Source organism: Coregonus lavaretus (genome assembly GCF_964263955.1).
Source record: "Coregonus lavaretus genome assembly, chromosome: 5".
Taxonomy (NCBI): domain Eukaryota; kingdom Metazoa; phylum Chordata; class Actinopteri; order Salmoniformes; family Salmonidae; genus Coregonus; species Coregonus lavaretus.
Window position 1 is genome coordinate 58,113,156 of NC_139992.1, and position 12,656 is coordinate 58,125,811.

Consider the following 12,656-nt stretch of genomic DNA (forward strand, 5'->3'; position numbering starts at 1 on the left):
CATGCTAAATGGCAGACCAATCCGAACTCGTCTCTCGGCATGTCCAACCCACTCATTATCTCAGCCAATCATGGCTAGCAGGAAGGTTGCTGTCTTTTTCTGTGGCTAAACCAACTAGGCTCTTAATTTAACAATTGTATTACTATTTACACATGGCACACAAGTTTGTTATTAAGGCACATGAAAGTTCACATGTTCCAGAAGGCATTTCTGCAAAAAAACGTATTTAGATTTTTTTAAAGATTTTACTTCAAATGCCGCTCCTGTGAAGTAGTGACGTGCGACATACGCCTGGTTTCCTGAAACAAGTCACATATCATATGGTCCTGTGTAGCTCAGTTGGTAGAGCATGGCGCTTGCAACGCCAGGGTTGTGGGTTTGATTCCCACGGGGGGCCAGTATGAAAATGTATGCACTCACTAACTGTAAATCGCTCTGGATAAGAGCGTCTGCTAAATGACTAAAATGTAAAATATCAATGCATTATCTAAATTGCGGCTGCGAATCCACCATAGAAATAGAAAAATATAAGCTCTGTTAATATGGATAGCTTATTGAATGGTTTGAAGCGTGTATTGAAGCAATGGACAAGTTCGTTTTGCATTAGGATAAATGGAATGGTCGAAAACTAGCAAACCCTGCACACCCGGGCCATGCAAAACGAATTTGCCTAAAACGTTAGTGGTCAAAACCATTAATCTTGGGGCGACGGGTGGAACGGGGTTCTAAAATGCAATCATATCACGCAATTTTAAAATGTATAAAATTGTCATAAAAACAAAAAATGCAGACTAGCTGACAAATTATCCAGTGGATGAAAAAAGGGGAGGTGGTAAAAAAGCAAAAACATTAGTTTGCACCCCCTATTTTTAATTTGCTACATGGCAAGGTGGCCAAGTGTAAGGTCGTCACTAGTTAACACAGCCACAAAGTAATAAACTTAGTTTATTTCAAAATGTTTCTCTTCTTAAAATGTTAAATCTAACTGACACCTTAACCCTAACCTTAACCACACTGCTAACCGTAGCCTAACCTTAACTTTAGACGAAAAAGCTCATTTTTGTTTTCATGAATTTGTACGATATAGCCAATTTGAACTTTGTGGCTGTTTTATCTAGTTGAAACACAAGTGTAGGCTACAGAGAAAAGTTGTTTGGCTCTCAGACGACTCGCGAATAGAAATAACTTTGCAGCAGGTGATTCTGATTAATAAACATTGCCATTTTGGTGGGTGGTAACATTGAAATAAAACCCAGCCCTTAAAACGTAATCTCACTGAAACATCTGATGTCACTCATTTGGATTTGGCACGTCAAGCCAAAATATATCATAATTTGACTAGAAATTATGACCTATTGACTTACATTGTTGTGCAACATCATGGGTAAGCTCTGGCCATCGTCTTTCAGCTCGAAAAGGTAGATTTCTACTGGTGTGGGCGTTTAAAAAAATATGTTTTTCCCACACTCCCTGTCGTTCCAGGGATGTAGCTCAGTTGGTAGAGCATGGCGTTTGCAACGACAGGGTTGTGGGTTCAATTCCCACGGGGGGCCAGTGTGAAAAAATAAAAAATAAAAATAAAATAATGTATGCACTCACTAACTGTAAGTCGCTCTGGATAAGAGCGTCTGCTAAATGACTAAAATGTAAATGTAAATGTTCCGCCATCCCTGAATAATTTGTGCAGGTAACCTACATGAGCCTTTTGAAGTTTGACATTCAGATGAAAACATCATGACTGGTTGTGTTTATGCCATATTAAAAGGTAGGCTAATACATGTTAAAAGCTAAACAATACATCTTTACTGTTAGGCCCATAGAGATCCTATTAAATTAATAGGGATTCTATATGTAATTCCATGATTTATTTTAAGCGCATGCACACATAGGAGGTCCAGGTACCGGGAATAAATTAAATCTACTTTCACTCCTGAATCTACTAGAATACCGAAACAAGGTTGGAAAACTTAATACCCTTCAATAATCTCCAATGACATTTATTTATAATGTCTCTGAATTAATATTTTGATATATAAATATAATGATATGTTTGTATATGAGGTATATATGACCTCATTGATTTACTGTGCTCTCTACAGTAAGCAGAGGAAGTGCACTTTACCCAGGAAGCCTTGTAGGATAAGCTTTTTATTTACGAGGGACTTCAGTTTTGCATCAACCCTGTGCTCAACCCTATGCTCACTGACCTGCATGTTGGGTGGCTACGGTCATGCTAGTGGTGTGGAGTAAGAAATGGGACATTAAAAATGGGACATTATGAATCACTGACATCTGTTAAATGGACTTGAAATGATTTAGCTATCTGTGCATGTGAACCAATGAGCATGAGGTAGCTAGTTATGTGAACAAGTCTGGTGTCCTGGTAGAACTTTCAGAGAGCAAAAGCAAGTGTCTCTCAAAATTAGCTAGCATCAAATTCTGACTTGGTGTCAGACGTGGCATGGAGTCAATAAACATTTTAAATTAGCTACACTTGTTGTCAAGGTAAACATTGAAAGCATTCCAACTGGTCACATGTGCATTGCAAAAAACCCATGCAGATACTGTAACTGTATGTAAGTATGTAGTGCAAAAGGGGCATGTCCAGCCATATAGTTTGCTAGGCTCAACACTTTATTACTTCATAGATTATGAATTTAGCTGTCCTACATAGCACATACTCGTGAATAACCTAACATTTGAGAGACATATTTTAGGTAACAGACCCATCTAAAAAAAATCTAACATTTATGGATGCTGTGAGATACAGTATATTTCAGTGACTCAAATTGAAACATGATGGACCTTTATCTTTACTTGACAGTCTTTACAAGCTTGTAAAGTACATCTTTAAAAATACTTCATTTAAACATCTCTTTCTTACTTAAAAGCTGCAATATGTAACTTTTTGGGCAACCCAACGAAATCCACATAGAAATTTAAGTTATAGATTTGTCATTGAAAGCAAGTCTAAGAAGCGGCAGATCTGTTCTATTTGCGATATTTTTATGCTTTCTGTTCTGTTTGTTTTTTGCATATTTTTACATTCAGTTTTGTACACCAGCTTCAAACAGCTGAAAATATAATATTTTGGGTTATTTAACAGTAGAACCGCCTGGCCTATCAGCCTATAAGTACCCGCTAGAGAACGTTGCCGAGCGTTCATTTTAGCATATGCATCAGATGCATATCAACCCGCAAGGTGCAGCAAACATGAGCACCAACACTTGATAAATAGTACATAAACTATAACATTTTAAAGGATTAATTGCATGAATAAATATTTGTGGAATATATCAATAAAATAAAAATAACAACAATAGTTAATTGTTTAGATAGAGTCAAGGATATGTTTTTTTTTATCAGTCTACAAAGTCCTAGAAGAAACAGGCCTGTAGCCGTTTCCCTTACAATAAAAACATTACAGTGGAATCCATTTGATCAACTTTATTTGTAGATTCGATTAGTAATAGAGTTATAGTAATTAATTAAGTCCAGTTACAGCTCCTTTGACAAAGTAGAAACGAATAAGATAATAATAATAATATAACCAGGTGCAAAGGTGAAATTATTTGCTGTATTCCTAAACAAAAGCACCAATGCATGAACAATTGTAAAGGATGAACTGCATTAATAAATAGCATTTTTTAATTTTATTATGTTCGTTTTTGCTTTGTAGCCAGAGCAATGTTCCTCACGAGTGGTGATGTGCTGAATGCATGGACAGCACGGATATTCTTGGAAACAGTGACATTTGGAAATAGAGCTGCACCTCTTGAATTATGAGAGTTATTTGACAAAGGTAAATGTAATAGAAACTGCAGAATATGCTCTTTCTGATACTATATACAAATCTAAACGTTTTACCTGCATGTGACTCTGAAGGAGGATTTGATGAAGTGATGATCCTTTCCCTGCATGTACATTTTGACAACTGATAGGCCTAATATTGTCACTCATCAGATTATTGTCAATGTAATCTTGTCTATAGGCTAACTCTTATTATGTGTGAAATTAGATTTGCTATAGTTTAGGTGTAGATGTGCCAGCTGTGCAGGCTAACTGGCATCAATTGTTTCCCGCTCATCAAGTTGGATGGAGTCAAGGATATGTTTGCATTATTCTAAAGGCCTACTGCAACACAGCATGATTTAATTTCCCTTACAATACATTTGATTAGTAATAGAGTTACAGTAAATAAAACAGTCCTGTAACAGTTTCTTTTTACAAAGTAAAACGTAAAAGAGAGTGGTATCAACCCGCAAGGCGCGCGGTCAAATTATTAACATGAGCGCCAATGCTGATAAATGTGACCGACTTCCTCGTTTCGGTCTTATGTAGCAAATTTTGAAATTGTGTTTTTTACATTGGATTAAAGTAGAGACTCAGAGCTAGACATGTGTATATGATATACTGCAGTTGAGGAACAATGGGAAAGTAATTCTGCTTTGAAAGTTGATAAACTTGTAACCCCACTTTTGAGAAAATGGCCCTTGAATGTTTTGGTACACCTACTGGTGAGCTCTTCTTTGTCTACACCCATTCAGCATCTTTCACACCCTCTTAAGCCTTAGCCCCACCTATCTCTTTAGGGATTCACATGTGAGTTTATTTGTCACATGCACAGGATACAGAAGGTGTAAACAGTACATTGAAGTGGTTACTTGCGTAGTGGCAATATCAATAACAGAAAGTGTCCAGATATTAATATTAGATGACGCTTACCCGACATGCTTGTCTAAATTGATGGGTCGGAAATGCTATAACCACCCCCCAGCCACATCTATCTAAGTGGATCGGCCACTAATGTCTAGACATGTACACATGTTAATGAAATACAATAGATGGCTGTAATCACCCCCAGACACACCTGGCTAATTTGATGGGTCACGTAATAATGTGGCCGAAGTGGAGTCTTGTGTTTAGACATGCAGCTAGCTAGCTAAACAATGAACCGGCATAATCCCAACTCATACTACTGCCAATACAAATATTGTCATAGCTCTAGCATGAATCTGCAGGTAGCTAAAGCTATCACACTAGTAGGTAAATGTTAGCTAGCTAACATTAGGCTATAACTAGCAATGCAAATGGTTTTCTGATTCAAATAATATTACTGTACACAGATCATACACATAACGTTAGCTAGCGAGCCAGCAAGCTAACGCTTGCTAGCTAACTAACAGTACGCTTTAACTTGCACTAAAAACGACTTTCTGACAAAATTAGAAACTTAGATCTGAAAATGTAGCTAGACTTTTACCTGTATACATAGATGAACACTTCACGGCAGACTGAAACCATTTAACTTAGTTTTGTTTATAGCTAGAGTGAGGGAAAAATTTATTTGATCCCCTGCTGATTTTGTACGTTTGCCCACTGACAAAGAAATGATCAGTCTATAATTTTAATGGTAGGTTTATTTGAACAGTGAGAGACAGAATAACAACAAAAAAAGCTGAGCAGCTGGGACGATAGTCACCAAGAAAACAATTGGTTACACACTACGCCGTGAAGGACACTCTTAAAGGGAGTGCTCCTAATGTCAGTTTGTTACCTGTATAAAAGACACCTGTCCACAGAAGCAATCAATCAATCAGATTCCAAACTCTCCACCATGGCTAAGACCAAAGAGCTCTCCAAGGATGTCAGGGACAAGATTGTAGACCTACACAAGGCTGGAATGGGCTACAAGACCATCGCCAAGCAGCTTGGTGAGAAGGTGACAACAGTTGGTGCGATCAAAGCAGCTGGGACGATAGTCACCAAGAAAACAATTGGTAACACACTACGCCGTGAAGGACTGACATCATGTAGCGCCCGCAAGGTCCCCCTGCTCAAGAAAGCACATATACAGGCCCGTCTGAAGTTTGTCAATGAACATCTGAATGATTCAGAGGAGAACTGGGTGAAAGTGTTGTGGTCAGACGAGACCAAAATCAAGCTATTTGGCATCAACTCAACTCGCCGTGTTTGGAGGAGGAGGAAACAAAATCCCTCCTGAGATGTGTGCAAACCTGGTGGCCAACTACAAGAAACGTCTGTTTTGGGTTTTTCCACCAAGTACTAAGTCATGTTTTGCAGAGGGGTCAAACACTTATTTCCCCCATTAAAATGCAAATCAATTCATAACATTTTTGACATGCGTTTTTCTGGATTTTTGTTTGTTATTCTGTCTCTCACTGTTCAAATAAACCTACCATTAACATTATAGACTGATCATGTCTTTGTCAGTGGCAAACATACTAAATCAGCAGGGGATCAAATACTTTTTTCCCTCACTGTATGCACATGATGGCATATTGCATTAGCATTCATGACAATTTTTTGCCAATTTAAAATGTTTTCTTTCCATGCTAGCACTCGTAACAACATAACTTGGTGAACTACAACAAGAGAATAGATTTCAGGCATTCACAGCTTACATTTTTTAATGCATTTTGTCTTATTTCACTGTTAAATGAACCTTGCATTGTTATACACAGATGCCATTTTTGTAAATTTGACATTTATCTCAGGTGGGTCTAAAGGGTACAGTAGCACAAAAAGCACTACCTCAATACAGAATGAAAATTACAATAAAGCAATATTGTTCAATATGATCAATACTAACTTAGCATAATATTGTAATCTATAGTGTATATTTATAACCCAGATCATTGGTTTCCAAATATTTTATTAGTAGACTTTGCTATTCTGTCTTTTTCACCATAAATCACTGCTGTTCCAATTAAGCCCAGTATGCTCCTATTAAGCCCGGTTTGCATTGAAACACATGGGGATATGATGATATCCATGTGATGATATCCATACTATTCAATGAACATGAGCATATGTTTTCTGTTCAGATTTAAGTTGATTAAAACACACAACTACAGTTATAATGGCGCCGGAGGAGATGGCTGCCATTTTACAGGATCCTAACCAATTGTGCTGGATATCAGAACAGCAATTACTCACCTTGAACTGGATGAAGATTCTTTCTTTAGCGAGTCGGACACGAAAGATTTACGACAGATAACGGACCAGGCCCAAATCCCCATCATTCGCATGATGAAAAGACACCGATACAGGGGACGCAGGTCCGGGTGCCTTGTGAGAATTCGTCGGCGAGTGGGTAACCCGCCTCTACCATCCGTCCTATTGGCCAACGTGCAATCATTGGAGAATAAACTGGATGAGCTCCATTCAAGACTATCCTACCAACGGGACATTAAAAACCGTAATATCTTATGTTTCACCGAGTCGTGGCTGAACAACGACATGGATAATATACAGTTGGCTGGGTTTTCCGTGCATCGGCAAGACAGAACTGCTGCCTCTGGTAAGACAAGGGGTGGCGGTCTGTGTCTATTTGTCAATAACAGCTGGTGCACGAAATCTAATATTAAGGAAGTCTCTAGGTTTTGCTCGCCTGAGGTAGAGTATCTCATGATAAGCTGTTGACCACACTATTTACCAAGAGAGTTTTCATCTATATATATCGTAGCTGTCTATTTACCACCACAAACCGATGCTGGCACTAAGACCACACTCAACGAGCTGTATAAGGCCATAAGCAAACAAGAAAATGCTCATCCAGATGCGGTGCTCCTAGTGGCCGGGGACTTTAATGGAGGGAAACTTAAATCCATTTTACCAGCATGTTACGTGTGCAACCAGAGGAAAAAAAACTCTAAACCATCTTTACTCCACACACAGAGATGAGTACAAAGCTCTCCCTCGCCCTCCATTTGGCAAATCTGACCATAATTATATCCTCCTGATTCCTGCTTACAAGCAAAAACTAAAGCAGGAAGTACCAGTGACTCGCTCAATACAGAAGTGGTCAGATGATGCAGATGCTAAACTACAGGACTGTTTTGCTAGCACAGACTGGAATATGTTCCGGGACTCATCCGATGGCATTTAGGAGTACACCACGTCAGTCAGCGGCTTCATCAATAAGTGCATCGATGACACTGCCGCTTTCAAGGAGTGGGACTCTAACCCGGACGCTTATAAGAAATCCCACTCTGGCCTCAGATGAACCATCAAACAGGCAAAAGTAAATACAGGACTAAGATTTAATCCTACTACAACGGCTCCGACGCTCGTCGGATGTGTCAGGGCTTGCAAACTATTACGGACTACAAAGTGAAGCCCAGCCGCGAGCTGCCCAGTGGCATGAGCCTACCAGACGAGCTAAATGACTTCTATGTGCGCTTGAAGGCAAGCAACACTGAAGCATGCTTGAGAGGACCAGCTGTTCCGGATGACTGTGTGATCACGCTCACCGTAGCTGATGTGAGTAAGACCTTTAAACAAGTCAACATTCACAAGGCCGCAGTGCCAGACGGATTACCAGGAGGTGTACTCCGAGCATGTGCTGACCAACTGGCAAGTGTCTTCACTGATATTTTCAACCTCTCCCTGACCGAGTCTGTAATACCTACATGTTCCTCCCGAGTGGCGCAGTGGTCTAAAGCTGTGCCACTAGAGATCCTGGTTTGAATCCAGGCTCTGTCGTAGCAGGCCGCGACCGGGAGACCCACGGGGCGGCGCACAATTGGCCCAGCATCGTCCAGGGTAGGGGAGGGAATGGCCGGCAGGGATGTAGCTCACTGGGGGCCAGTATGAAAAAAATAATAATAATGTATGCACTCACTAACTGTAAGTCGCTCTGGATAAGAGTGTCTGCTAAATGACTAAAATGTAAAAAATTTAATGTTTCAAGCAGACCACCATAGTCCCTGTGCCCAAGAACAGCAAGGTAACCTGCCTAAATGACTACCGACCAGTAGCACTCACGTCTGTAGCCATGAAGTGATTTGAAAGGCTGGTCATGGCTCACATCAACACAATCGTCCCAGAAAACCTAGACCCACTCCGATTAACATACTGCCCCAACAGATCCACAGATGACACAATCTCTATTGCACTCAACACTGCCCTTTCCCACCTGGACAAAAGGAACACCTACGTGAGAATGCTACAGCTCAGCGTTCAACACCATACTGCCCTCAAAGCTCATCACTAAGCTAAGGACCCTGGGACTAAACACCTCGTTCTGCAACTTGATCCTGGACTTCCTGACGGACCGCCCCCAGGTGGAAAGTGTAGGCAACAACACATCTGCCACGCTGATCCTCAACACGGGGGCCCCTCAAGGGTGCATGCTTAGTCCCCTCCTGTACTCCCTGTTCACTCATGACTGCGTGGCCAAGCACGACTCCAACACCATCATTAAGTTTGCAGTGGATGACACAACGGTGGTAGGCCTGATCACCAACAACGAAGAGACAGCCTATAGGGAGGAGGTCAGAGACCTGGTGTGGTGCCAGGACAAGAACTTTTCCCTCAACGTGTGGTGCCAGGACAACAACCTCTTCCTCAACGTGATCAAGACAAAGGAGATGATCGTGGACTACAGGAAAAGGAGGGCCGAGCACGCCCCCATTCTCATCGACGGGGCTGTAGTGGAGCAGGTTGAGAGCTTCAAGTTCCATGGTGTCCACATCACCAACAAACTATCATGGTCCAAACACACTAAGACAGTTGTGAAGAGGGCACGACAAATTCCTATTCCCCCTCAGGAGACTGAAAATATTTGGTATAGGTCCCCAGGTCCTCAAAAAGTTATACAGCTATACCATCGAGAGCATCCTGACCGGTTGCATCACCGCCTGGAATGGCAACTGCTCGGCCTCCGACCGCAAGACACTACAGAGGGTAGTGCGTACGGCCCAGTACATCACTGGGGCCAAGCTTCCTGCTATCTAGGACCTCTATACCAGGCGGTGTCAGAGGAAGGTCCTAAAAATTGCCACAGACTCCAGTCACCCTGGTCATAGACTGTTCTTTCTGCTACCGCACGGCAAGCGGTACCGGAGCGCCAACTCTAGGTCCAAAAGGCTTGTTAACAGCTTCTACCCCCAAGCCATAAGACTGCTGATTAGATAATCAAATGGCTACGCGGACTATTTGCATTGACCCATTTTTTTTACACTGCTGCTTACTATCTGTGCATAGTCACTTTACCCCTACCTACATGTACATATTACCTCAATTACCTTGACTAACCTGTACCCCCGCACATTGACTCGGTACCAGTACTCCTTGTATATAGCCTCGTTATTGTTATTCTATTGTTGCTCGTTTATTTTCTACTTTAGTTTATTTATTAATATTTTCTTAACTCTTATTTTTCTTATGTGCATTGTTGGTTAAGGGCTTGTAAGTAAGCATTTCACGGTAAGGTCTACACCTGTTGTATTCAGCGCATGTGACAAATAAAATGTAATTTTATTTAATTTTATGCATATTATGCATCTAGCCATGGTGTCTTTACAAAGATTGGAAACAATTAGGAACAATTAGAAACCTCTGTACTCTCTCTAAGACGTTTGGAGTGGACAGGCAGTCGTTGATGCAAAGAGAGGAGAATACGATCAGGGTTGAGGGATATCAGGGATAGAAGACCTACAAGTCAAAAAAAAAAAAAAAAAAACATTGTAAAGTGGTTATCCCACTGGCTATAAGGTGAATGCACCAATTTGTAAGTCGCTCTGGATAAGAGTGTCTGCTAAATGACGTAAATGTAAATGTAAAGTGGTGGACAATAAGGCAAACAAATGAGGGACATGAAGATGACTATTGGGCAGTGGTGGAAAAAGTACCCAATTTTCATACTTGAATAAAAGTAAAACTGCCTTAATAGAAAATACTACTTGAGTAAAAGTCTAAAAGTATTTGGTTTTAAATATACTTATGTATCAAAAGTAAATGTAATTGCTAAAATATACTTCAGTATCAAAAGTAAAAGTATGAATCATTTAAAATTCCTTATATTAAGGAAACCAGACGGCACAATTTTCAAGTTTTAGTTATTTACGGATAGCCAGGGGCACACTCCAACACTCAGACATCATTTACAAATGAAGCATTTGTGTTTAGTGAGTCCGCCAGATCAGAGGCAGTAGGGATGACCAGGGTTGTTCTCTTGATAAGTGTGTGAATTGGACCATTTCTGTCCTGCTAAGCATTCAAAATGTCACAAGTACTTTTGGGTGTCAGGAGTAAAAAGTACATTATTTTCTTTAGGAATGTAGTGAAGTAAAAGTACAAGTTATTTTAAAATGTCTTCAGATAGGCTTTAGGAAGACAAGTTGAACTAATTAACAAGAATAACAATATAGCACATGTGAATCAGCTTTCAGATAATTAATTGAAGGTTGTGTGTGTTATAGACTTTGTTGCATGGCTTCTTATCCACAGTGTGGGTTCAGGTTTGTGTTCTAACCAAGCAATAACACACCTGATTCAACTAATCATGTCTTGATTAAAGTCTATGATTAGTTGATTAGTTGATTCAGGTGTGTGTACTGGTTGGCAAGAACAAAAGCCTAAGTCCACATTGATCTATGTGGATACGATTGGACAACCCCCTGTTATAAGTGCTACTTTGATGATGAATAGCAATGATCTGTTTATTTTAATAACTTTAGGGGAGATTAATATAATCACATTTTAAATAAGAAATGTCAGTTTGTACGTTTTGAACATTTGGAAATTAATTTAAATTGATTATTTAAGAGGGGGGCTTATTTGGAATACCCATGGGCTTAAAGGGTACACTCTGTACCCACTAAGCCCAGTCCGGACTTTTCACATATTTTATCAAATATTTTTTGTCTTATTAAAACAGTCATAAAACTTCACATGAGAGATTAATCTTTCATTTTATATTAACTTTTCTTACAAAAATTATGGCAGTATATGTTAGAAATGTCTAAACTCAGATTTTGGTGGGCTTAATAGGTACACTTACCCTAACGCTTCTTACGCTTCGAACACACCGACTGCATCATTACGTTTTGGTACACCAGAAGTACATTCATTTCTAATGGAACGCTGCGTTTGCCTTGCAGCATTGCTTTGCAGAGGCAGTTGCAGTGCGTTCTGTATGGTGCATACGTTGGATTTATCGAACGTATGCGTCAAACTGTATGTGTAAACGGGTTGACAGAAATGGTAGCAGAAGGTGAATGTTTAACTTTTGTTGCACACATATCTAGATGATGCTGCATACTATTTTGCGCAATGACGCAGTCGGTGTGTTCAAAGCTTTGGACTTGCTTTCAATGAGAATGACAGATCTATAACTCACATTTCTATGTACATTTGGTCGAATCGCCCAAAAAGTTACATATTGCAGCTTTAAGTAAATGGGTTCTGTACTTGATTCTTACATCATATGTTCTTGCTCTCAACAGCCATTGAACAACGCTGATTTTATAATTCCAGTGGAAATCGATGGAACAGTTCACCAGGTAAGCACGATTCATTTGAGTTTAAATTCTTAGCCTTTTTCACAGGTTCTCTCCTTCATAGCACCACAATCGAAGCAACAGTAAAGTGGCCCTGACCTCAAATACAATTCTAGAATCTATTATCAGTGATATCCATGCTATGTTGGATGCCTCTCCTCAGTTTTGAAAGTGTTTCATTAGTTCCTACCAATGTTTATTCACCGGTGCTATAGCGCTAGTACGCTAGGCTAGCTACCTGACAGAGCATTGGCCTTCTCTGTTGACGGGTCCCAGCAGCCGGTGTCTATTTCTGTGGGCTGATGAAACAAGGATGTACTGACTGGCTTCTCAGAAATCACAGGGCCC

The 12,656-nt window shown here is 40.1% G+C and overlaps 1 protein-coding gene across 1 annotated transcript in view; it reads left to right on the top strand.

Moving 5' to 3' along the window:
• Positions 1 to 12,656, top strand: part of LOC311129969 (carboxy-terminal domain RNA polymerase II polypeptide A small phosphatase 1-like) — a gene marked incomplete at both ends in the record, with an annotated part of 66,737 nt that overhangs the window by 21,863 nt on the left and 32,218 nt on the right. The window contains one exon of the mRNA XM_084162541.1: positions 12,255 to 12,311. Coding sequence (XP_084018667.1) covers positions 12,255 to 12,311 — 57 coding nt within the window. The remainder of the gene's footprint in view (positions 1 to 12,254; positions 12,312 to 12,656) is intronic.